The 25,526-nt window shown below is 37.2% G+C and overlaps 1 protein-coding gene across 3 annotated transcripts in view; it reads right to left on the reverse strand.

The window, feature by feature from the left end:
• The window catches only part of LOC119791181 (neural cell adhesion molecule 2-like), a 486,158-nt gene that overhangs the window by 85,408 nt on the left and 375,224 nt on the right, over window positions 1-25,526 (reverse strand). For all 3 annotated transcript variants that reach the window (XM_038297130.1, XM_038297129.1, XM_038297128.1), the window contains exons 6-7: window positions 23,634-23,751; window positions 7,016-7,185 (exon numbers count right to left, since the gene is read on the reverse strand). In XM_038297130.1, coding sequence (XP_038153058.1) covers window positions 7,016-7,185; window positions 23,634-23,751 — 288 coding nt within the window. The remainder of the gene's footprint in view (window positions 1-7,015; window positions 7,186-23,633; window positions 23,752-25,526) is intronic.

Genomic DNA, 25,526 nt, shown 5'->3' on the forward strand with positions numbered 1-25,526 from the left:
ACCTGCGTCCAGCATTACTCAGAGTTTGGATTCATTTATTAAAATACTGATGTTTTACATCTAAATAGTCTTTAATATTTTTTAACTGCTCAGAGGAAATTAAGTGGACAATTATGCCTACATCAATATTAACATTCACGTCTGGTTGGTTTTGTTATTATTCAAACCAGAATTATAGACAGATCCAAACCGATATTAAATTAAATGAAAGCCCTAATCAGCATATGTAAATTCTGACAGCAATTCTAGGTCCAAGTAGGAATGAACTCAATGTTCTGCCCAGTTTGCAAGCATTTAAATCAACAGGATGCTCCAAAAACTGAACTACTAAGTTAGAAAAGATACACTGACATCAAGGGTTTGGACTTTCAAAGCTCTCTGCAGATGAACTCCAGTTATTCTTTTTTAATTATAAAACAGAACAACATAGTAATGTCTAGAACTGGCATGAGAAAGCACAAAAAAAGCCTGCAGGAGCAGCCGTCAGGATCAGAAAAGCTACGCTACCTTTTCATGCCGCTGCCATCTGGCAATGGAGGCAATGTTTTCTGATAGCAACAGAAGTAGAAGTTGGTTCTCTAAAATTATAAAGAAAAATAGGTGCAAAAATGTCTCCAGTCAAAAAACACGCTTACAGATTTCTCTCCAAAGTCAAATTGGAACAACTCAGACTTCAGTGTTCGCAAATAACACACAAAAATCAGCTTTAGGCCCTACTCTTAATTCCCAGCAACAGATCACAGAGGAAACAAGTCAGAATGTACCTTAACCAATTGATCAAATCACTTTAAGGCCTCATAATGACAACAAATGACTGCAGGGATAATTTCTGCAGAGAGGAAGATACAGGGAGCACTCAGGAAGATTGGTCATATCTATTACACCTTCTAAAAGCTTTTAAAACTTTCACAGCTTTAGACATACATATAAGGAAGAAAAAAAAAACACAAACAAGGTTTGAGCTGCTAATGCACCGAGGGAGTCCTCCATCATCACCATATCTGGAAGTGGTTCGCCTCAAATACCCTTCATTGTGAAAACATTAAATGGAAAATGTCTCATTCATCAAGACGGCGCAAAAGTCCCTCTGCTGGGAAAGTTATTAATAAAGAATTATCTGCAGTATTACAAAACTAAATGAGAAAGAGATGAGACGCATTTTAATGAGAGGAGTCCAGAAGCATATGACCTTCAAAAGTTGGGTTATTTCATCTTGACTTAAGGTTACAGAGCTTTAATTAGTCTGATTTCAGTTTTCTTTTATTTATCTAGTATAATTTGCAACAGGTTAATGAGGTAAATCTTTACTCTAGCTACTTTTCTTGGTCTCTTGCTTGCAACTGATTGGAACGATCAATCCTGCAACCAATACGCAGTTTTGTTACATGCTTCACTGTCCCTTAAGGCCAAACCTTTGCTTGATTCAGGTAAAGATGTTGGGACTAATCCACCATTTGTTTTTCTTACATCCTCTGATGCTTTTTCTTCAGAGAGCTACTTCCTCTACATGACTGGTCTCAAAATCGAAATCCTCAAGGGCAGGTGTTCTGCATCCCTGGCCCTAATTGAAAAGAAAACGCTAAACTACCTCTCCAACTTGCAGTCAAGCTCTGCTAATGAACTAACATTAAATTCTTGAGTGTTAAAGCAGAGAAGCAGAGAAGCGAGCAAGAGTTGCAGGACACGGACCGCCGAGGACAGGTATTTGACACCAATGGTTTAGAGGACACGTGTCAAGCTCCAGTCCTCAAGTGCAAGTGTCTTGCAACCTTTAGTTGTGTCTCTGCTTTAACACACGTGAATCATATCAGATTATTAGCAGTGCTCTTAAGGAATTTGACTGCATACTGATAAGGTAAGTCAGCCATTTTAATTAGCTGTGTTGGATCAGGCATGTATTTAAAATGTGCAAGATACCGGCCCTTGAGAACTTGAGTTTGACACCCTGCTTTAGAGACTGTGCTGCCAATCCACTATGCCTAGAGTCATTTTAGTGGTTCAATCAGACCCAATGTCATTTGTGCATCTAGAGCTTCAAATAAGTTTAACTGCAAAATGCACATGCATCCAACTTTTTGACGCACAACACAAGCTTGGTCTGAACTCAACCTGAGATGGCATATTTTGTTATTTAGATATGAAGCAATTCCAAACACAGGATGAAGACCTTGCTTCTAAAAAATGTATACAATCCAGCTACAGTACCTCAAGGACCATCTGGTGGTCTTTAGACAATTGTCAGAAAAGACCAACAGAGTTAATGAATACTCTAAAAATTTGCATTAAAAAGCATTTGAGTAAATATTTCACGAATACTAAAAGGACAGTTAGGTTAGATAGGTTGTTGTTCATTTTCTTAGCATGACAAAATGTCAGAAATACCATTTACTTCAGTACCTAAAAAAATGCTTGTGGCTTAGATTAGACTTTTTTTTGATTTGCCAGTTATTTAAAAACAATTACATTAATTAGCATAAAATGAATTTGATGCATGAGGGCAGCTGTTTATTTCTTTTTAGTTTCACAGTGAAAGGCTGACCAAACGATTGACCGGTCCTCACATTCTCCTTTCACAGCGAGTTTGTTTTTCCATCATATAAAGTAAAGCCAAATTGTGGTGAAAGCATCATCATCCAGCCAACCAGCAGACTGGAACAAACTCTTCGCTGTTGCTTTGCATCTGACGCCCTTTATCACCATAATTACAGTTCATTATATCAGTGAAAAGCCAGTCATTAGATTATTATATTTATGATGTAAACCATCACCCTTACAGTTTAAAAGTAGTTTAGTTCTTCCCTCTCTCCAGCAGAAAAACAAATGTCAAAAAGACATAAATGTAGAAAAAACACTGTTTGCCTTTTTAAATATTAGACAGTGTGCAATTAAAGCTGGAAAAATGCCTTATTTTCAGATAAGCTTTATTTTTACCCTCCCTTGGATGATTTGACATTACATAAAGCTCTTATTCCACCCACAGGCAGACATCACAAGGTAAAATGTTCAACTTGCTGCATCTGATCGGCCTAATGCATGTTATTTGTTGCTTAAGCCGTGCAGATCCATAAAACAAATGTCAGCACAGATTCTCCCTCCTGTATCCACCGCTGTTCCCCTTAGGAGCTAAGAGGCTTTAATGATAAAGTCCACCATCAGACATGTTCTGCTACATCATCTACATTTTTTGAGCTTATCCATAACGCAGTGAAAACTGATGTTGTGTTTTTATTCATTAGAAGAAAGAAGCGAGAATAATGTGTTGATGTGAAAAGCAGATATTGTGTTTTACGACGTACATGCAAAACATTAAGAGAGTAAGTGTCAGATTTAGTCTGCAAAGAGATAAATTTCTCCTGGTATGACTCCTGATTGCGGCTGGAATAAGATAAATTTTAATCTGAGTGTTCAAAAATATTATTCAGATTATTTCTTATTTCTCCTGGAAGTGAGCTCTTGTCCGTGTTCCCCGCTCATATTCCTGGTCTTTAAGACTCTTCTCCAACCTGACCACAAACTCCTTATTAAAATCAGTAGAGGTAAATATAAAGTTGGCTATTATTAAACTAAAACCAAAGTGAAAAGCTCAGATTTTAAAGAACAAAAATTGAAAGACCTAGGCTGTGTCCGAATGTCCGCCCTAAGCACTATATAGGACCCAATATAGTGGTTATGCCATTTTGAATGACTGAAAATCTAGTGGGAAAAGTAGTGGATTTGAAATTTCCCACAATGCACCTTGAAAAGTAGTGATCATCCATGGTCACTGGACAAGCAGATATATCCTAGATTGCTGCGATCGCAACAGTGTGCGATGGCACAGGCACCATGTGGGAAGGCGGAGTAACATGACATGGGAACACAAAGTATTGATAATTTGTCTGAACGATCAGTTCAATATAAAGTCCACTATATATTCCCCACTCTATAAAGTGATTGAGGGATTTAGGGGTTAGGGCTGACGTTCAGACACAGCACTAGTCCCTTCTACGATTAGTGCATGTTAAGGAAATCTCTCACACGGCAAAAGATGGTGATGATGGAACCATTTAAAACCTGATCGGAACCACGCAGACCCATATATAATAAAGGGCGACCCGTTATGCTTCTGTTATGTTCATAATAACAGAGACATTAAAGAACATTACCTCACGCCCCAATTCCAGTGCTGCGCTCATAGATTAACAGCTATAAATTGGCCGAAATAAGGTTTGTCTTGATGCTTAAAAAAAATTACTGTTATCTAGATAATTTTGAATCTATTTATTTAGTGTAGAGGTAATAAATAAGAAAATATAAATATGTTTTATTCATGATGTAATTCTATGATACCCGCCCGCATTTTGTTCATTTATACCCATGTCCGCACCAGGTAAATAACATGTTTTTTTTTCCTGGTTATAAATATAAGAACTTTCTTTCCTATATTTGAGAGCAAAGCAATGCCTTGCTTAATGCTAGCATGCCAGCATGATAGCATAGTGACAATTTGGCTACGTTCACACTGCAGGCCTTGATGCTCAATTCTGATTTTTTTGCATAACTGTTCACTTTTCCAGATATATGCGACTTGCATGTGATCTCATGTGTGAACTGCATTCATATAACCTAAGTGTCCCGCATTTGCAGTAGAGGACGCAATGACGTCACAAGTAAGCGTGCTCTGTGTTTATGGAAGTAAACATGGATGGTAGAGCTGGAGAACATCTAATGATCTTTCCCAACCTTAAAAACTGAATCTTTCCAAGATGATTAAACATAAATACTACTTTCCGCATTATCATCCACCATTGTTATTGTTTGTCTTGCCACTTTTGCATAGCAAGAAGCAGAAGAGGGACCATTGTCAGGTATTAATATAATTCAGGTCGGATGGATGTGACCTGGCTGTTCTCACAGAGGTCGCATTTGAAAAGATCAGATTCGTATCGGATTCAGGACCACATAGCCAAGTGGCCTGGGTCGCATTGGAAAAAATCGGATCTGTTTTGTTCAGACTGTCGTGAAAAGATCAGATCCAGATCGCATATGGACATAAAATTGGATTTGGGTCACTTCAGGCTGCGGTGTGAACGTAGCCTTTGACTTTAGGTTAACTGTTTAGCAAAATCCAAAAATTATCTTCCATTACTGTTTTTAGATAGCTCAAAATGAAATAGAAATGTAAATCCCTTTATGGTCCCACAATGGGGAAATTAACTCTCTGCATTTTTACCCATTCCCTCTGGGAGTAGTGGGCTGCCATGGTGTGGCGCCTGTGGAGCACTGTGGGGTAAAGGAACCCAAAATGGAGGCTGTGGGAATCGAACCAGGTAAATACACCACGAGTTAAACTATGTGGAGCTGCAAGTAAAAAGTTGACAAGTTGCTAACGTCAATTCTTCATCTAAATCAATAGAGAATTACAGTAAGTTTTGAAGAACTGCAAAAAATTCACAGCATGGGCAAAATGAAGGTAAAAACTCAGGTATCCCTGTGGCCACGCTGCTGGCATGTCTAACCCAGAGGTGTGGTGCATGTAGATGTTCCTTCACAAGGTGGATTTGCTTTTTACAACTTAGATCCCAGAAAGCAAGGCAAGTTAGAATAATCCCTGAAGACTGACAGAATGCTCTAATTTACAGCTCAAGGGCTGCTTAAGAAGAAACTTTATGCTACCTCTGGCCCCCCCAGACGTCGACAGGTTAAAGGGTATAAATGTGGAATAAGAATGAGCAAGCCTCAAGCAGTCAGTCACTCAAAAACATACGTGGCAGCATATGAACCTCTATACAGACTATTCTAGAAAACTGTATTTTTTTACTATCTGATGGTGAATATACAGTAGAGCACACACACATATCTGCAAACATCTTGTCTAATTTACAGTAAATGACCCGTTTTCATGCTGCCCTTGCTGTCAAGGGTAATAAAACTAACTTACAATAGCATTCCCCCACAGTGCAGTCAAAAGAAGAGCTCCTCCCTGCTCCTTAGCTTCTTCATTAAAATGTGCATTTTGAAGAACAAGCGTTTCTCACATCTTGAAAGGACGTTGATGACTACGGCGAATCTCTCAACTTCTTTTTTTTTTTTTTTACATGAGAAGAATGCCAGCGTGATCTGGGAGGAAATAGCCAGCAGGTTCATGAAATTATAAATTGAATTTCTTTCTTTTTTTTTTTTTTTATGTCATCAGCGCAGCAGTAGAAATATGCAGCAATAAATGAGATATTTCCGATGCAGCTATAGTTGGTGATGTGGGCTGGGGGCCATATTTGGTGTCTGAGGCTTCTGAAAAACTGTTTTGGGATAAAAGAAAATTGTGAGAATCCTCGCCATAAAACTTTATGGATCGACATAAAAATTCCCTGCTGTAATGACGAATGCAATTATGTTTGGATGCGCTGGAGATACACTATATTACAGAAAAAGGTAAAGAAGAACAAAAAAATGAAGTATATATATATATATCAAAAACCATCTTTTCTTATTTTTAGTTTATGTTGGAGGCATGGAAATCGTTAAATATTACTACTATAAAATAGATCAATTTCAACCCAGCTAACCTGAATTTAGAACGAGTTTCTGTAAAGGATGAAAAAAAGCTATTTATTGCGTTTTGTCAAGATTAAATGAGATAGACTTTTAATAAAAGCAGTGATGAATTCATTCCTATTATATTTATCCAATTCCTATCTATAAAAAAAATAAATAAAAGAGTCCCTGAGAGACAGTATTTACCCCTTAGGGAAGGATTCTGAGACTGATAACATATTTGATCAATACAACTGATAAATTGTTTATAATATAATTGTAATATCCGATTGATACAGACCTTTCATCTTTCTCTACAGAGTTTTGATAAGTAGCCTGTGCTATAAATGAATAAGGCAAAGATGGGACGATCAATGGGAGAGAACATGACAAAGATACTGATTAAAGTGACAAAAAAAGAGAAAGTTTAATGTGGATTTGTTTTTATTTTATGCTTTTTCCCCCTCTCTTTTTCAGGGTAAATGGTGGTTGAGATCCTTACCGAACACCTTGAGGAAGAGCTCTCTTTCCTGAGAGCCCGCCTTGTTGGAGGCCTTGCAGGAGAAGGTTCCTCCATCAGACTGGCGGATGTTGCGGATGGTAAGCATGCTGCGGCTGCCTTCCAGCTTGCTAAAAATGTACTTTTCTGACGGCTCCAGCTGCTGCCCCTTTCTGTCAGAAACAGAAAGCAGAGGAAGAAGATGAGGATAGATATTTGGTGGTACTTAAGACTGCATCTAATTTATCATCTTCTAACTCTACTATCGGTCCCATTAAACATTTCAGGTGTTTTTGCATCATCTATATCATTACATATTTTAGGATTTGGACTACAGCACCTCCTAAAATGATGCACTTAATGCTGTGCTGACTTTATGTCTTTTTTCACATATTGGACTCAGTTTGAAAATTAATCAAGGGGAAAAAACAAACAAAAACAACCAGCTAAATTGATCCATGTCTGTTTAAGCTTCTGAACAGAAGCATAACAGTGAGAAGCAGGTTTGGAGCCTCCCCCGCTTGTTTATTTGCAGCTGCCTAACCAGCCGTGTAATCCAAAAGGGTTAAGAGACTGCTGACGTTGGGAGGGTAAATTTGACATTTTCCCCATACTGGTACAAATTTAGACAAGCTTATGGATGATGCAGTGCCTAATTTAGTGCTAGCTGTCAGTCTTGTTTGGTAGGAGTTCCTCAGCTGCTAAACCTGGTAATATTTACCTCATCTAGCTTGAAAGGTTCTCCAGATTCTGTCAGATTGTCATGAAAATTTAAATTTTCCTTTCATAAATTAATTATGTTGTTGATCTCTGTGAAAGGAGTTCTGCCAAAAGTACTGTATATCCATAGGAAATACTCATATAATGTTTTATTTTAAACACACACACATAACAACTCTTTACCATGAGCTCCCAGTATGTCATAACCATGAACCCATGCTCCATCTCTGCGCTCACTTCCTTTTTATGCACCTGTGGATTCTCTCTTGCAGACCTTTTTTTGGGCGCTCATGTCAGCCTTCTTCACCTTGACATCAACACTAACCTTAGAAAGTAAACAGCCTGTGATTCGTTACTTTTCAGGAAATCCTGCCTCTTGAGACCACACTGTTTTTTTTCTGGTTGTGGATAATTACCAGTCGCTCCGTAATCAGAACAGGTTGCACAATCCATACCATCAGCTTATTTGCACATGTGCATCCAAACATTAAATTTTCTTTCTCCCTAATTTTAATAAGTTGCAACTAAGCTGCAGAAACGTAAATGTTTGTGTTCATTCAAGCCTCACTTTCCTCAACAAAAACAGTGAAGCTAATGTTAGATTACCTTATACAGTACCAAACATAACAATCATTGCAGAACACATTGTGCTCAAGTTTTTTTTTATGATTACTTCACTTAACTAATTTATAACTCCTTAAGAGAACAGTTATTCGCCTGAAGAATGCTTTGCTAACATCACTTAGCCACAAACAGGAGGAAAACGAGGTGTTGGTGGAGATTGTCAGTCATTGAGGTCATAGTCATTCCAAAAAAGTTTAAAAAGTCTTTTTTTTGGCTTAGAAAACCTGAAAATTGAGCCAAGAAAACAGGTCAACTCCTTAGTAATGGGGAGTCGCTGAGGTCGTTATCGGCCAGCAATACCAGTTTGGTGTTGGCCTATGCGTGTGAAAAGAGAGTTGTTAGGGTCATTGTTGGCATGGCTGACCAGGTGAGATGTTTTGGTCCCATGCATAGCGATGGGGGCTGCAATGATAGCAGGAAGGAATCAACTCTATCGCTGCATTGTAGGTTTTTTCTGTATGTATGCTTGGCCTTAAAGGTTGGGCCAAATGTGATCCCTCTTGATCTTGAGCACTTTGTTACGGATCAGAAACAGAACTTCCTGGTTCAGAACTACAACCCCGACACCAAAACATCAACTTATGGGTGTGTTTTGACACAGTCCTTCCCTCTGATATTACATTCTCAAGGTTTGGTATCTTTAAAAGCATTAGAAAAACTTTCTCTCTCTCTCCTACTTGGACTTCGGCCTGATGCAAGGAGAGACACAACATTCCGGCTGAACTTCTCGTTACACTTGGGGCAATCTCTGGTTTGTGGCCGTTGGATGGCTGTTGCTAGCAGTGGATTGGAAGTGTTCGCCGCTAAACTATTGGATACAATGGCAACAGAGGCATTGTTTACCCCACATCACTCGTTCACATCACATCTATTGTGTTTATTGGTAATTGTTCATTAATGGATTAAGTGAAACATAATTGATTTGACTGTTGCTAAAGACCATTGTCACACATCTGTTTGTTATATATAATGCATGCTGCTAATTTGATGAAGTGCATCGCAAAACAGCTGAGGTAATGAACTCAACATTATCAAAGACTATCTCAAGAACTAATTTGAACTCTTTTATTTTTACTGATTCTTTCATGTAATTCGTGTTTATTCCAGAAGCTTGTAGCGTTTTCAAAGTTTATTGAACAACATGAAAAACCATGATGGGGATTATAAGGTTTAATAAAACACACATTGTTGTTTGAATTATAGTTGTCTGTTATTATTTATCCAGCAGTGGCAGGTTCTACAAGAGCTGGAACAACTTCCTTTGAGTTAACAACTTGAATAGAAAGAGACAATGTCCTTGCAGCATTAACTGAAGATGAAGACATCCTGGATTTTAACTAGTGGCCAAAAAAAGTCCAGCCACAAAGGCAAGCCTTTAATAACACCTATTATTTTAGCTTATTGGCATTTATAATAATTTAACTAAAGATTATTAGTTGATTTTACCCTTAATTTGAATGAAATTTATTAACTATAACTTAAAGTTCTAATTAAGAATTAGTCAATATTCCGCTGGTAAAATGTTCCGGGTCAACACCGAATGTAAATGTGAATTGTTCAGATCAGCTTTGACATATAGATAAAATTAATACCAAATCATGCTGCAGCTACCTCGTTCTACCTTATCTAGAGCAGATGAGGCAGGATGCTCCGAAAGTTTTTGATTTGACTTCTCCTGTTTCTTAAAGTTAATTTGTATCAGTTGGTATTTTTTTATATTGTGTATAGTTGTAAAAGGAATTTTTTTTATGGCCTTTTATTTAATGCACTGTTCAAACTGTTGAAGGCCTCATCATATTCTTCTGGGTATGAGAGTACAACAAACATCTACAGGGATTCTTACTATTCCTAATATAACCTTATTGGTAATTTAAATACATATTGATCTCTTTGACCAGGTTGCCCACAAATTCATCTTATTTACATTAATCCGGGAAGGGTTAGAAGGCCCTTTGCCAACTTATAGAAGACCATTACTCTGGAGATTGAAAGATTATTCACAAATGGAGAATCTACCTGAACAACTAACACGTTTCAATATTCCCAGGAGCTCATTAACAATCAAATTCACAGCAAGGTCAGAACATGCAAGCTTTAAAGAAACTGAAAATTTCTCCTCAGACTCTGGACCTCATTAGCATGTTAAAGCATTTGATGAAGCATTTGAAAAATGACTATATAAATAAAGATCATTTAGAAACGTTGCCTAAAAAAAAGAATATTCAGTATGTGACTTAGGTTTCCCATATTGACCAAACCTAAAAACTTACAGATGTATAGAAACCAAGTTAGGATACAACTTATCGAGGTAGTCTAAAGCTTATTAACCGTGTTGATTGACAGGTAACCATTTTCATAAAATCTGGAGTTTTATCTAAAATACAGCGAAAAAAAATATTAAATTGATTCTGCATCCTTGTCATGTAAAACAATCCTGCATACTCATGATAATTTCTTTATAAACTATTCGAGTCTGGTCCTACAGAAGGATGAAAAGAAAGCGCCCTCTTCTGGATGACACCCACACTACAACAGTAAAACAAGCGGATTTTCTACAGCAGCAGCCATTCAAAACGGCCCTTCCCAGTCAAACGGCAGCCAAATGGCAGCCCACAGCATAATCCTCTCCAACTTCCAGCCACTGGAGTGATGCCCTCCCTCTCCTGGGCGTGCATATTCTTTTACTCCATCCTTTAAATATATTACTCAATGAATGCGGTTTTCAGTTTTCCAAACAAAGCCTTTCTAATCAGCTTCTCTTTAGATCCTAATGACAGAAAGAATATTTTAGTACAAATATTGATATTTAAAAAAAATTGTAGGGGACCAGCCAAGGGCCCTTAAAGGATAGCTACTACTGTAAGTTAATAAGATGAAACAAATATAAATCCAACTAGAAAAGCAAAGAGCACACAGCTCCACCAAGCAGCAAATTTAGCCCCATACTGTGACTGACATGTTCTGGATCATTACCCAAATTTTAATGAAAGGTTCCTTGGCGTGAGGTGCACCTCTGGCATAAATTTCCTTGAAATACTTTTATGAGCTCATAAGTAAGGCACAGCATGTGTCTGCAGCCTCTGGTGTTTGCTCTGCTCTCACATGGCTCCCCTTTCTTGTGTTTTTTGCCTCCAGTCTAATACCTCAAACCTCTTAAGTCCAATGCTGGATCTGTCTGCCAGCTTGTTCTGCCAAATAATAAGAATAGAATCTTTTGAAATATTACTGTAATCGGATTATAATCTGGATTATCACCAAATGTATTGCTCCTTGAAATGAGGCACACCTCCGGTGAAAAAAATCATTAAAATCTGTTCATAAATTGTGAAGAAATACTGCTAGGAAACCAACACACATGATCAAAAACATAATATCCTTGATGACGATAATAACAAGTCATTATTTTGCATTTAACCTTACGTCAGTTAGCTGTTTACACATCATCTGAACAACCTTAATATGCTACATCAATGATGCAAAAGAAATGGTGAATTGTGGTTTTTAGTTTTCCAAGCAAAGCCTTTTTAATCAGGCTTCCTCTTTTTTACTTAATGTGAATAAAGGCAGAAGCTGGTGAGATCAGATACATTTATTATCACTTCCAAATATATAAACCCAAGATTGAAGAAGGGTTTCATTTCTTCTTTCACCATAGTCATGGAGACAGGTATTTATTTTTCCCTTCACAAGCCTAAAACTTTCAAAAAAATCAAGAGGAACATATATTTAGAGAGCTATATGTTTTAAAAGGGGGATTTCATGACTCTAAACAAAGCCGTTAATCCTCCATCACTATGCCTCTGACTCAGTCTCCTTGTCATGCAGGAAAAGCAGGAAGGGAGGATAATTTAAAGTCGACGGAGGAAACACCAAAGCAAAGTAATAATAACTTTACGAGCCAAAGAGGAAATGAAGAGAGGCCTCATCTTAGCTGTGGACGGTCTAAGACGTGCAGCAGCAGTGAATGTCATACTGAGTGACTACTGACAGCTAGTCTATTACTAAAGATTCGCAGTGGATGAGGTGAAACCTCTTTCTGACAAGAAATGCAGCTGTGAAGCTGGAATATGCTTTGAGGAGTGAGATCAGACGGAAAAACTTGAATTGGGTTGTGATTTGTTGTTTGCGTTAAAGCCGTTTTCTTTGTTCTGCTGTATGCAATTTGCCTCTGAGTGTGTTTAAGGGGCCCACAGGCATGAAATGCACCTCTACTTTTTCAGACTCAGTGGGCGTGTTGTTTATCCTCTGCTGAAATGGGTTTTTAATATGATAAGTACAATACTGGTGTACATATTCTTATTTATATTATTCTTATTGTTATATATTATTTGACCTGAGTTTCCATCCATTCATCGTCTTTGTCTTCTTACCCAGCTGAGGTCACCAGTCCACACCGTTATAAGGACAAACAATCCTGCATGCAAAGGCACTAATAGGGCGATTTAGAGAGACAAACTGGTATCTGCAGTATGTAGATCAAAATGTGTGTTTCTGAGAGAAAATTAAAAAAACTTTATGTAACATCGCAGTGCTTTAGTGCATAGAGGCATCTAGATATACTCATGGCAACTTGCCTAACTTTTGCAAGTGGTCTCAATTTCAGGCTTTCTAGCTGGAGGCTGTCTCAGTTCCAGCAGGGACTTTTAGATAGGCATAAACAGGATCAAAGCATGGATTCATCCTGCTTTGTGTCAAAGCATAATGCAGATGGGTGGTGTTGGGGAAAGGGGGGTAGTTTAAGCACACTTTGGGCTCCTACAGCACCAGTTGAGCATTGTTTAATCATCATCATGCAGCATTTTGTACAAGACTCAAATGAGAGAGACAATTTGTTGTAGGAGTATTTGTAGCATGAAAATAACATACTTGAAGCTTTTCCAGGCCAAGTTATAAAAATCCCAGTTAAATAAAGCCCAATGAATGGCTTATAACAATCTATTAATTATGACACCAAAGTTATAAGTAGCCGTTGTCAAAGAAACGTTTAAAGTCAGTTAATTAACACTAAATTATCAAATTAATTTTTTAATTATTGAGATCTTTGTCATTAATGTAGCATCCCTTTAATTCTAATATTAGGCTAATGTTTACTCTAATGGTTTATTAGTTAAGACAGTTCTTAGATAGATTGATAGATATGAAACACCAAAACATCCATTCATTTTCCGTCATGTTTATCCCAGCTGAGGTCGTTAGGGGTGCTGGTGCCTGTCTCCAGCCGTCAATGGACGAGAGGCGGGGTACGCCCTGGACAGGTGGTCAGTCCACCGCAGGGCAACACAGAGACAAACAACCATTCATGCACACACTCACACGTAAGGACAATTTAGAGATTCCAATTAATCTAACTCCATGTAGGTAGTCCCAGGCCAGGAATGGAACCCGGAACATTCTAGCTTCCAAGGCAGTAGAGCTACGCCACTATGAAGCCAAACCAAAATATATCATGATAAAAAGAAATGTGAATGTCTCATGAAATTAATTAAAATTAGGTAGATATAACATAAATATTTTTTTTTTATCTATCTCATGATTTTAATATTAAATATATCAGTAATTATAAAATGCAGCATTAAACAAGTAAATGTGCCTTTAAAGAATAAAATAAATAAGAAATGAAAGTTTGTTAAATTGTTATTTTTCGGGGTCACAGACTGAAATTTTATGGAATCTATAATCCTATAGTACTGCCACCAAGATGCTTCACAGATCACATCACATTAGATTTTTTTTTAGACCAGATCTTTTTTTCCCTTATAATCAGCCTCTCTAAGTTGCTTTGTTTAAACAAATTAATTTTTTATTTTTATTTTAAATGTTATACTTCTTCATGGGCTACTTAGCTGACAGTGTTTCAAAAAGAAACTAGAAATGCACTTTGAGAGGTCAGACCTCGACCAAGTAGCTAATTTCCCTCAAAATATTGTGACTTACACCTTAAATTAATACTTGTAATCCAGTGGCGGCTGGCCCATAGGGGGCGCTGGGGCACCGCCCTCCCTGATAAGAAGAGAGAAACGTAAAATATATTTTTAGAAATTAACTCATAAATGTCAGCTTTACTCTCTAGACTGTGTACCTATAAGCAAAACAAATTATATAAACTACATTTCCCTATCTACTGTCATTAATTTGTGGATTTCCACAGACAGACTCCTACTGTCTCTGTTCTGGGGGCTGTGATCAGACAGACCCACATTTGCAGAGAATCTGTCAATCATGTACTATTGCTAGGTGAATTTAATGGCCAATCAGCGTCTCGGAACTTTATGGTCATGGGGCGCTGAAAATACTGCACTTTAACAGGCTTCTGAACGCAAGCGCAGGTGCAGACAATTAGAGGGAAGATGGCGAATGTAACGAACGAGATGCAGCTTCCACCAAATTCGGTGAGATCCTTATTTATCTACCCGTTTGCCTGAAGAACATCCCTGTTGTAGGATATGAACATTTCATGTCATGGTTACTGTGACTGTGACGAATCCACCTCGTCGCTTAAAACAACCTCTCTAACTTTGCACGCCACACACACATTCCTGTTATACTGTGTTTGTGAGGACCAATACACTCGCGCTGAGACCAGTAGCTCCATGAACTTAAAACACACAAGCTGTCCTGGTGTTACCTGCTGGCATATTGAGGGTGCACACTTAATATTTCAGCGGGGTTAGCCGTGTGTGTGTGTGTGTGTGGGTGTGTGTGTGGGGGTGTGGGTGTGTACGTGTTTATGCTACGGGGACTTGTCATCTTCAGTCTGGCTGTGTCTTTGCTGGGTTCAAACCCAGTTTGGTGTAATTGAATAAGTCAATGAATCTGTGTAAAAGAATTAAGTTGTAAAAATTATTTGTTTTTGTACATCAATTGTTTGTGGAGGTAATATATGGACAAAACTGATTAATGAGAAGAAATCAGAAATAAGAGAGCCTGAGGTGAGGGGCTTAAACTATTTAATGAGGGCTGTGGGAAGAAAAGCAGCAATTTTTGTTTTCTGTTTCTTTGTTACATTGCTGGTAACTGGAGGGAGGCTGAGGCCCAGAGTATCTTGTACATGTTTAGTTTCTTTTGCACCCTGTTTTGAGTTTTTGAGCTCAATAAATCACCAACACCGGTAACCCGACTGAGACTGGATTCTTGGAGGCCAAAGAACCCCGTCACAGTGACCCAAATCATCACTGTTACTGTTATTATATAGTAAATTAAATCATTACTGTTAAATTGTATGTATTGTCCAATTGTTTATTTGAATTCTTATTCCGGATAAGTTGGAGACATACACTAGGCTATATCAGCCCCACCAAAAATATTTTTCACCAGCCGCCACTGTTGTAATCACAGAATCTCTCAAAATATTACAATTTCTAATTTGTTAGCATTAACGATACAAACCTACTCTAAATATTTCAGTTAAATCTGTCCCTAACTTTATTAGTCATTTTAGAAACAAACAGACAAAGCATTGCCAATTAAAACATAACCTCCTTGGAGGAGTTAAGAATGTAAGACAGAAATGTAACAGAATGTGAGTGAAGTGAAGTGGCTCATTGTTCTGTATTAAGAAAGCAGTGCAGATTTTTATTTTTTTGCCTGTTTTTTGTCCCCCAGACAAATGCAAAAGATATAGCAAGTTAGGCGAAAGAAGTTTTCAAACGACTCTGATATGACGAGAGAAAATACCTCTAAATAAAATAAAAACAAAAAAACTCCTACATTGTTTAACCAAGACTTACATTTCCTTAAATTACAAGGTTACTAAAAAAAAAAAAAAATTCATATAGGACCGTCCAATCTTTGATATTGGACGCGTCCCATCTTACAAGCTTAATCACTTCCTAGTAGGTAGCTGATCTTTCAGTTTAAAAAGGGATGGGTAGATTAAAAACAAACTGCTACTGTATAATGCCATTTTAGATGAAAGTAATTTGAAAGTAACAATAAACCAACATCAACTCTATCCTTCCTCTCTATGAACAATTTTGTGTCAGTTTATAGTTAAAAAGAACAAGCAAAAAGTTCAGTTCACACAGATGAAAATGAGCTAGCTGACGTTCATTGTTCACTTTTTAAAAAACTGAACTAAGTTCACAAATCTATTGATGAACTAGTTCAAGTTCATTGGGTGAATTAAGCCACAATCCCACGCAATACCTCATATTTTACCCTTTAAATGTGTGCTCATGACATATAGAAAGAAGCTGTCTGTTTTTCCTCCCTTCCGCTGCTCCCGTGTCCAGAGACATCTGATTTGCAGTTGCATTTCACTGACGTACAGAGTAGCTACATGGAGGAGGAGAGACACACAGCAGCACTCATTGAATATTAACCAGCAGCTACTTCGATGTTTAAGTAAAAGTTACGAGATGGGTTGGTTAAAAAAATTAGAGCTGCCACCAAAAAATCTGTTTTTTAGACGTACAGAGCTTTTTCAGCTAAAATGGCAACAGATTATAAGTTTATACAAGTTAGTAATATAATGCAAGAAGCTTGAGAAAACAATATTTGTTCTTAACTACTTAAAAAAAGCTTGCTACTCAGAGGAATATGACTCCCAGTTACAGGTTAAAATGAACATGTTTTCTTATTGAACAGATAGAATCAGACTACAGAGCTTCTAGGTAGCTTGGAATGTTGTTTCTTGCATCATTATACTAGTAAAGAGGTTCGTAAATCGTTTTAAGCAGAGCACAGAGAGAAGTAGGGAGAGCTGCAGATTTAAAGGGGAAACAGATTTACTTGGACATGCAACATGCAATAAAACATATCTCCAAGCTTAGCAAAAAGTTTACAAGAAAAAAATATGCTATGTTATATTCAAAATGCAGCATATCCATATTTTTCTGGATGGATGGATGGATGGAATTTAAATTGTACCTCTAGGGATGCATGATATATCGATTTTGGCATCGGACTCGCCTGTTATTCATTATTTTTTCATACATTGTTTTTATACCCTATATATGTAATGCAACTATCTATAAATATAAATATCAGTGTATTATGGTTCTCATGTGTTCTCAACAATAGGAAAGCATTCAATAAATATATGTTTGAGCTCATTTTTGAAAAATACAAAAACCTAATGAAAGCGTTTGGGTCTACTAACTGTAGGTTCATCAGCCGCCACCGACTGTCCCCACCAACTTTCATTACAAAGTTACAATCTTGATCAAAAAGGATTTCTTACGTCTCTCATTCAGTAGCACATATTTCCAAAAATAGCTCGGATGCTTTAGTTCAGTGTGTCGCCTTATATCTGAAGTGGACGTGGCTGAGGTACGGACTTGTTTGTTAAGTCCCAGTGGACACAGTTTGCACAAAAACCCGAGTTTTCTTTTCTTTTTTTTGTCCTAGTCTTCATTTGTTAGTTGATAAAAGTCCACTAAGCATTCTGCCTAACTGGCACCAGAAATACCAGCAGATTAGTCTGAATCACGCAGATTAGTACGAGCAGTAGACATGCTGGTCTGTCATGCTGTTTGCCGTTATAAGTGTCGTAAAAACTGACGTCGTCCAATGAATAATGTTGTCAAAATTGATTGCAAACGTGAGCTGTTTGTGACACTCATTATTCCCAGCATGAACGTCACTCTCGTTTACCTTGGTTGCTTCAAAACGGATCCGTTCAGTTCACCGTTCACTAAAAGCATGAAAGTATTCAGTGAACATCTTTCATTAAAGGCATTCAAGCACATTACTGTCTATTGAAACAACTCAAAATCCTAGTTTACTAATTAATTATCTAACCTGAAGACATAAATATGGATAATAATATATAGTTAACTTTTTTCTAGGTATGACTAGGGCTGGGTATTTTCACCAAAGTCCTGAATCGATTTGATTTTGATTCATACAGTTCTAAATCGATTAATTTCGATTCGATCTGTTTTTACAATAATGAAAGTGGTTCAACTGTGTATCAGAATACTCATGTATTTTATTTTTTCCTGTCACATTAAACACAAAGTGCAAACTTGTAAATCAGACAATTTAAGCTTGAGAAGACACCAAAACTGTCTCATAAGTGCAATCTTGTTTGTGAAAAGTGAAGCCGCAATCGTGACATGGCGAAGACACAGCAGACATGCATGAGCTGCATTACCTTCACTGCACAAACCATATTTGCAGCGTTGTCTGTAAAAACTACAGTAAAGGGTGTTTTCTGGTCAGCCCCCAATCGTTAATGTCTTCAGTCAACCTATCTGCTATATTTGCAGCTTTCTGGCTTGAAGTCATCTTGAGTGCATCTTTCCTGTTCATTTGAAAGTGAACGTCACGTGCGTCACTATAAAAATAATCAATCTCATTCCCTAGACGTCGATTCTGCAAAAATGTAAAGTCATCGATTCAAATTCGATCTTTTTTTACCCAGCCCTAGTTGTGACTGGAAGCTTTAAAAGAAGATGAAGCAGATTTCACTAGTTGACGTGTTTCCAGCTATGCAGGGTCTTCAGGTTGGGTCTGTGGCTGAATGACATAAACACTTATTTTTTTAAATCATGATGATTGACTTCTTTGTAAGCCTTTTGCAAAGTGAACTGAAAACTAAACCCCTACATGCAATGACTGTCACTATACTCAGACTTGGGAGAGATGCAGACGAGAGCATGAGAAATGAATTTAAATGAGAGAGATTGAGCCAATAAAAGTTATTTTGGAGTAGAAAAATTTTACTAGTGTAGATTACAGGATTAACATGTTTACCATCAGTGTGTTGAAATTAAGAAAAAGAAGAAAGAAAAACAATACAGCATCCAATGTTTGATTTTTTTTCATGCCTGAGATGAACAGATTCCCATTCCGTTCAAAACAGCATGTAAAACCAGCATGTAAAAAAAAAGAGAAACGCACCAAACAGGGAAGCGTACCACAGATACAACGGCTTCTGACATCTTTACACTTCATGGCAGCTGAAACAGTCGTATGCATAGTCTGCGTTTGCATCGGGTTTTAGACAAACAGGTTAGACTCGCGGTTAGAAAAACATAAAGCAACAAAAAGAAGTGAAGCACGTTGTGGGGGGGGAAACAATATAACCTACAACTCAATCCCATAAAGTGCTATCAACAGATGCTCAGGTGCAAAGAGCTTGTCACAATTGCCTGCTGAATGGGAACAAGCTAATTACTGGATGTTGGAGAGGAGAGAGGATAGTGGTGTCAACTACTCTTCAGCTGCAAATTTTCACTCTGCTACTGTGTGCCGTTTGATCTTCTCTAGCAGCTGTTGGAGGTGATGTGTGAGGGTGGATTGCAGATGCCGTAATTGGGAGTGTGAAACGATATCTGTTATCTGCAGCTAAATAAGACAAGTACTGCATCTACAGTCTGTATGAAATACGGCCTTAAAAGACAAAAACATGATTCACTATATGATTAACCAGCTTAAAATATTGTCCAGTATGGTGGAGGACCTGTCATACTATGGGTTTTGGAAGATATTCACATATATCAAACCTTAATAATCCAGCCCAATACAGGCCAACTAACAATGGTAAACAGCAGATTAAATGGTTTGGAAAGTCCGCTTTTCTTTATTAATGCAGCACTATTTGAAGAAAAATACAATAGATTCAAATTACATGTTCTTTCAGGGGTTTAAAAGCAATTTATTTAATTTCATTTCATTATTTCTGCTCTAATATGCTTTGCAAACTGTTTACTGATGTTCTTATCCAGTCTCTCCTGTATTAACACCCGGTGGACTTTGTTATGTTGGAGAAGTGTTCCTAAACGTGATCAAGGATCTGTTGAATTAAGATCCCTAAAAAAGGGAGTAAACGTGACAATGTGTTTAATGGTCAACTTTAAAACAATATATTTTATGATAACGGTTTAGGTGAAGTTTAAACCTTCCAAAAGGCTTTTTAGTTTGTATATTGATAAAGAAAACTAATAGGTGTTTTTAATAAAAGGCACTATTGTAACAAAATGTAAAAGAAAAAAAAAGGAGGATTGCTGATTGTTATATTCTAAACTCTTTAATAAAAGTGATCGGATAGAGAAATCTAATCTAATATGTAAAGCAATACATAAAAAATGAAACTAAATTAAAAAAAGGACACCGACTTTACAAATATAATGAAATGATAAATCTGTCTTGCAAAACTGATACTTGCATTTTTCTTTAGGTTTATTTTCTGTATTGTCTTTAAAGGTACACTATGCAACCGGTGTTGATTTTCCAGCGAGGCTCCCCCCAGAGGGCGAAAGTAAAAGTGCACTGTCGTAAATATGCACAGCTGTTCTCCTGGTTTCTCCGTCAAGCCAGGCGCGGTTGTTTTGAGCTTAGCAGACAGGCGAACGCAACGAATGACTAATGCTGCGTTCACACTGGATGTAGCTGGCGTGACAGAAGCAGCAAGTTTACATGCAAAGTCAATGGTTGACGCGCGTCAAGGCGCAGCAAAAGGTCCCGCGGCGCGTTTTGAGCAGCAGGCCCAGCGCGTCTGAGCAGCTGAAGCAGTGCGTCCGGCGCGTTTAAGCATCTGACGCAGGGAGAGAGACACAGCGCTGAAGATCACTCCTCTTAAACAGTTTATTGACGCCTAAATTAACTTAAAATGCAGAAATCTGCCGGCAGAATATGCAGTTTGGATTATTTAGATGAAAAACACCTACCAGCTGCCGCGGTGAACCGCGAGGAGGCGACCGGCCAGAGGCTGCTGATGAAGTGATCCCTACTGTCGGCGCACCGCTGGTATGTGGGGGTCTGAGCGGCTCCGACAGAAAAAATATTGAAGGCAGGATAATAATCTGAATGAACTGACTGCACTGATTACGTTTTCAGGTGTATTTTCTCACTTAAACACATATTAAAACTATTTTATTCCCACTGATCACAGCAAATATAGCTGCAAGGCAGAGAAAGGATAGTGAAGCTCCGCCCAACGCGCGTCAGACCCACTTTTGCACCGCGCAGCCAGAGCAGCAAAGCTGCTTCAGCCGCGCGTCAGAACTAACTGGTACAAGCAGCAAAAATGAAGCAGCAGACGCGATTTTGCTGCGTCCGATGTGAAAGCAGCACTGCACAAAGATTGCCTCTGTGCTAGAATGCTTTTAACTGGGGGCGTGTAGCAGTTCTCGCCGTAAAGCAAGACTGACTCTCGCGAGACTTCTGAGCCTGTGAGTGCGGGTCGGTGCTCCTGCAATTGCAGTATTTCCCCCACAGACCACCAGGGCGGCCGAGAATACCTTTGTTCAACCTGAAATGAATCATTTAATCATCCATAACGTTATGGAACACATTAATTAACTGAAAAATGTTGCATAGTGTGCCTTTAAACTATTTAACAAATTCCCTCAATAAACCAGCTTTTATTGTGATTTTAAATGCAAATATATATTTTGATACTTTGCTTAGTTTGCATCATATATCACCACATTAACTGTATTATCTGCTTTACTTTAGCTTAATTTATAACAAACTAGATTAGGATTAGGAATGCTTCTGTATGACAAAGAACCAATCCAGTATCAATGGATGCAGCCTCTGGTTATGGAGGCTGCTGCAGAAGGAGAGCCATTTTGGATCACAGAAATACCCCATGATCTCCTCAATAGTAAAAAAATTAAGCCTTCAGTATTTATTATGATTTTTCTATTAAACAAAAATCTGATGTTTCTTGTAACCTTAATAGAGAACGATTGTTACCATAATCAAAACAGATCAGATGGATTAATATAAGCCTTAAAAGGTGTCTGCAGCTGAACGTTGAGCTATTCGGTGCATATTCAACTTCTAAAATGTCTTAAATCCACAGTATTTGTCATCTGTTTTTGAATTTGAAACCAGAAGGTTAAAAAAAATTAGAAAAAATATTTTGATTGTTTTCATGTATGACCATAAATGCAGTTACAATGCAGGAATACCGTAGTTTTGATTAAAAATGACCTTCATATCTGATTCTGCAGCATTTCCTACAACAGGGGGCTCAAATGTTCCAATTCAAACAGCCGCTTTTGCAAACAACGCCACGAAAGAAAAGGTTTCCAGAGGCGTGAAATGATTTTGTAAATATTTTCATGTGGTAGAAGAAAAAAAATCATTCAACTACTGCAAGCAAAGGAAAAACAAAATTATGTTGTTTAATCAACCAGCTGAGCGAGCCGCAGTAAATATGAATGATGGAGAACGTTCTAAACCCAAATTAAAATATAAAACACTTTGTTTAAAACAAAAAGAAAAGCATTAAATTAAATCAATTATTGTTAATTGTAACAAGCAGGAAGAAGATAATCCAGAGGAACATAGGAGATGTGACACACTGGCAATTAATTTGCAACAGTAAAATGTGGAGAGCAGTTTATGTGACTGTGAATCAAAGTTGGTAATGTTAACTTAATAACAACATAACGAAAGCTAGAATTAAAAAAAACATTAACTGTAATAAAAAAAAAAAATATTTCTTTCAAGAAAAAAAAACTAACTGAAACTGTGGTAAGAGTTAAAACAGCATTAATTAAAACTAACTGAATTTTAAGAGAGAATGTCCTTATTTTTCATCTGTGTCTTTATCATAATGCAATAATATGAGGTGCAGTTTCTGTTTGTTGTTTTTCACTTTTTTTTGCCACTTTACTGCATTACGCCAACAGATGGCAGGTGCAGTATTTTATTTTATTTTTTTATTCTTTTTTTTTTTTGTCTCGCCCCCATTGTGTAAGTTATATTACATAAAATAACAAAAGTGTAACTAAAATGAAACTGAGAGTTAGGATTTCCCAAAAGTAAATAAAACAAAACGTAAACTGAACTAAATAAAAACAAAAAAAAACAAAAACAAGTGAAAATTTTAAAAACATTTAAACTTTGAAATGAATTAAATAAAACTAGTACTATAAGTATCCATGCTAATTTGGCAGAATTCTGATTTCATTTCTATTGACTGCATGCAAATCACTCAAAATAATAATTATTCTACAGGTTTTTGTCTATAAAAGGTATTGGTCTGCTGAACAGATATTTAAAAAATAATAATTGTTACATAGCTGTGGAGTTTCTTGAACCTACAGCCTGACCTTGAAAGTCTCAAAAGAAGCATTTCATTGCAAGCATCTTGTTCCAAAAAGCCTTTTCTAAAATGACCACGTTGGTCAAATTTTCTTTTCTCTGTAGTCCACCTAAAAAAATCTGAGCAGTGATACAAAGCATCACAAACGTGGAAAAAAATCCCCATCAACTCCTTTTTCGATCCTCACTGTGAATTGTTTCCACCTAATTAAAGCCACACTTCAACAATTAAAAGAAACTAAGTTGTATTATTTTCTGTCTGGAACATTACCTGTGCCAGGTGACCAGTGGCTCGGGAGATCCAGAAGTGATGCACGTAAACGTGACCGATTCCTGGTAGTCAGCTGTAGCGTTGAAGGACTGCTGGAACACCGACAGCACTGGAGGGACTGCAGACACAGAAACAGAAACCAAGAATCACACATCCTGCCGCTCTAACATGCCGAGGTAATGAGATGAATCCAGGCTAAAACTACATGCTCTGCAAGGAATGTCGGTTTTCATTACTATAAGGTAAATACCTTTAGAATTAATATTCAGGTTGCTACCAACCCATTAGGAGTTCCTGAAAAATGCGCCAAATGTTTGTCATTCAGAGGCGTAGCCAGAAATTTTTTATAAGGGTGTCCAGGCAATAACCAAGGTACACTGAGGGGTGCCCGAAAGCGGATTGGCACCAGAACCTCAGGGTCAATCTACCCTGTTCCAACAGGAAAATTAACAAGCAAAATATCCATATTTTCTAAATAAAGACAAGCTATACTTTCCTACAGCCTTTGCTTACAAATCGACGCATATATTTAAACATCCGTAATTTCTAGATAAAAGGTGTAGTGGATAAAACTCTTTCAGTTTTGAGGCATGCAAATGAACTGTGCATCCGTTTTGATGGCGCAGGTTGATCAGGCTGGAGTCAGTTGCTGAACCTGCCATAGAGAGCCTTGACCAACATGACGAGGACCCACTCTTTCTGTGAGCAGGCAAGTACAGCCTGTGTGTGTGGAAGGAAATCTTATCAGTTTAAAAATAATAATAACATTTACCATTATTTGCTCACATTGTCATTCATTCTTTTTAGTCTTTTTTTGTTCAATTTCGATTGTTAATGTTAATGTAATGTAAAAAAAAATGTTATGCTTCAAAATTTTCATGTTCTACCATGCTTTGTAGGCTCCTTAGGGGACCACAAAAGAAAAAAGAAAAAGTTAAAAAAAAAGTTGGAAAAAAATAAATAATAGTGTCTCTTTATAGTTAATTTTGCCAGTCCCAGGCCCGGGTAAAGGAGGAGGGTTAGTATTTTAATAACTTAACATTAATAAAAATAAAAAATAAAAAAAAATTAATAAAACAAAAAAATAAATAAATAAATATTAATGGACAGAAAAAATAGCTCTATATATTCTAAGTGTTTTTACTCACTTTGTTTACTCACGTTATTTCTTCCACAGCGTCAATAATATGCACATTAGATCATGTGGCAGATTATGCAAATTAGGCAATGATATTATTCAGCGACTTCTAGCACAGCCAATAGCTACTTTCCTTACTGAGGAGTAAAACTCTCTTTCAAAATGATGAAAGTATACGTTACATTGATGAAAAAAAGGCACCATTGGGAGGTCATATAATGAAAAGTGACCGAGACCAAATATGTAGCCTTGAGGAATCCCTCTAATGTTGTATATATATATATATATATATATATATATATATATATATATATATATATATATATATATATATATTTAAAAAAAGGATTTTTCAGCAGAAAGTGTCACAAAGTTCTTGAGAAGGTCAGTTCATTAGTGTAATTTAGAGGCTCATTAAGTTGCAGAGTGCTCTGATTCAGAGGATAAAAGGCCCTACCACCTTTCAGATTAAGAGTCCTGAGGGCTGGTGCTATTTTACCCGCCTAAAAATATGTTATAGCAGCAGTTTTGAGAGTTGATAATCAACCTATTTTCAAGGTCAAGTCATTAAAGGCTCACTGTTATCAGCCTTAGTTATAGGAGTCTTTATCTGTATCCAAATTGTCTGCCATGCATTTAGTATTAGACCTACAAACACGTCCTAATGATTGATGAAAAGTCAACTTCAATACATCTAAGCCCTAATATATTCTGTTTCAGTCATTTGGAAATTCAAAGACTTTGCTTCACGTTTA

Source organism: Cyprinodon tularosa, unplaced genomic scaffold (assembly GCF_016077235.1).
Source record: "Cyprinodon tularosa strain WSP-4 unplaced genomic scaffold, ASM1607723v1 ctg383, whole genome shotgun sequence".
Taxonomy (NCBI): Eukaryota; Metazoa; Chordata; class Actinopteri; order Cyprinodontiformes; family Cyprinodontidae; genus Cyprinodon; species Cyprinodon tularosa.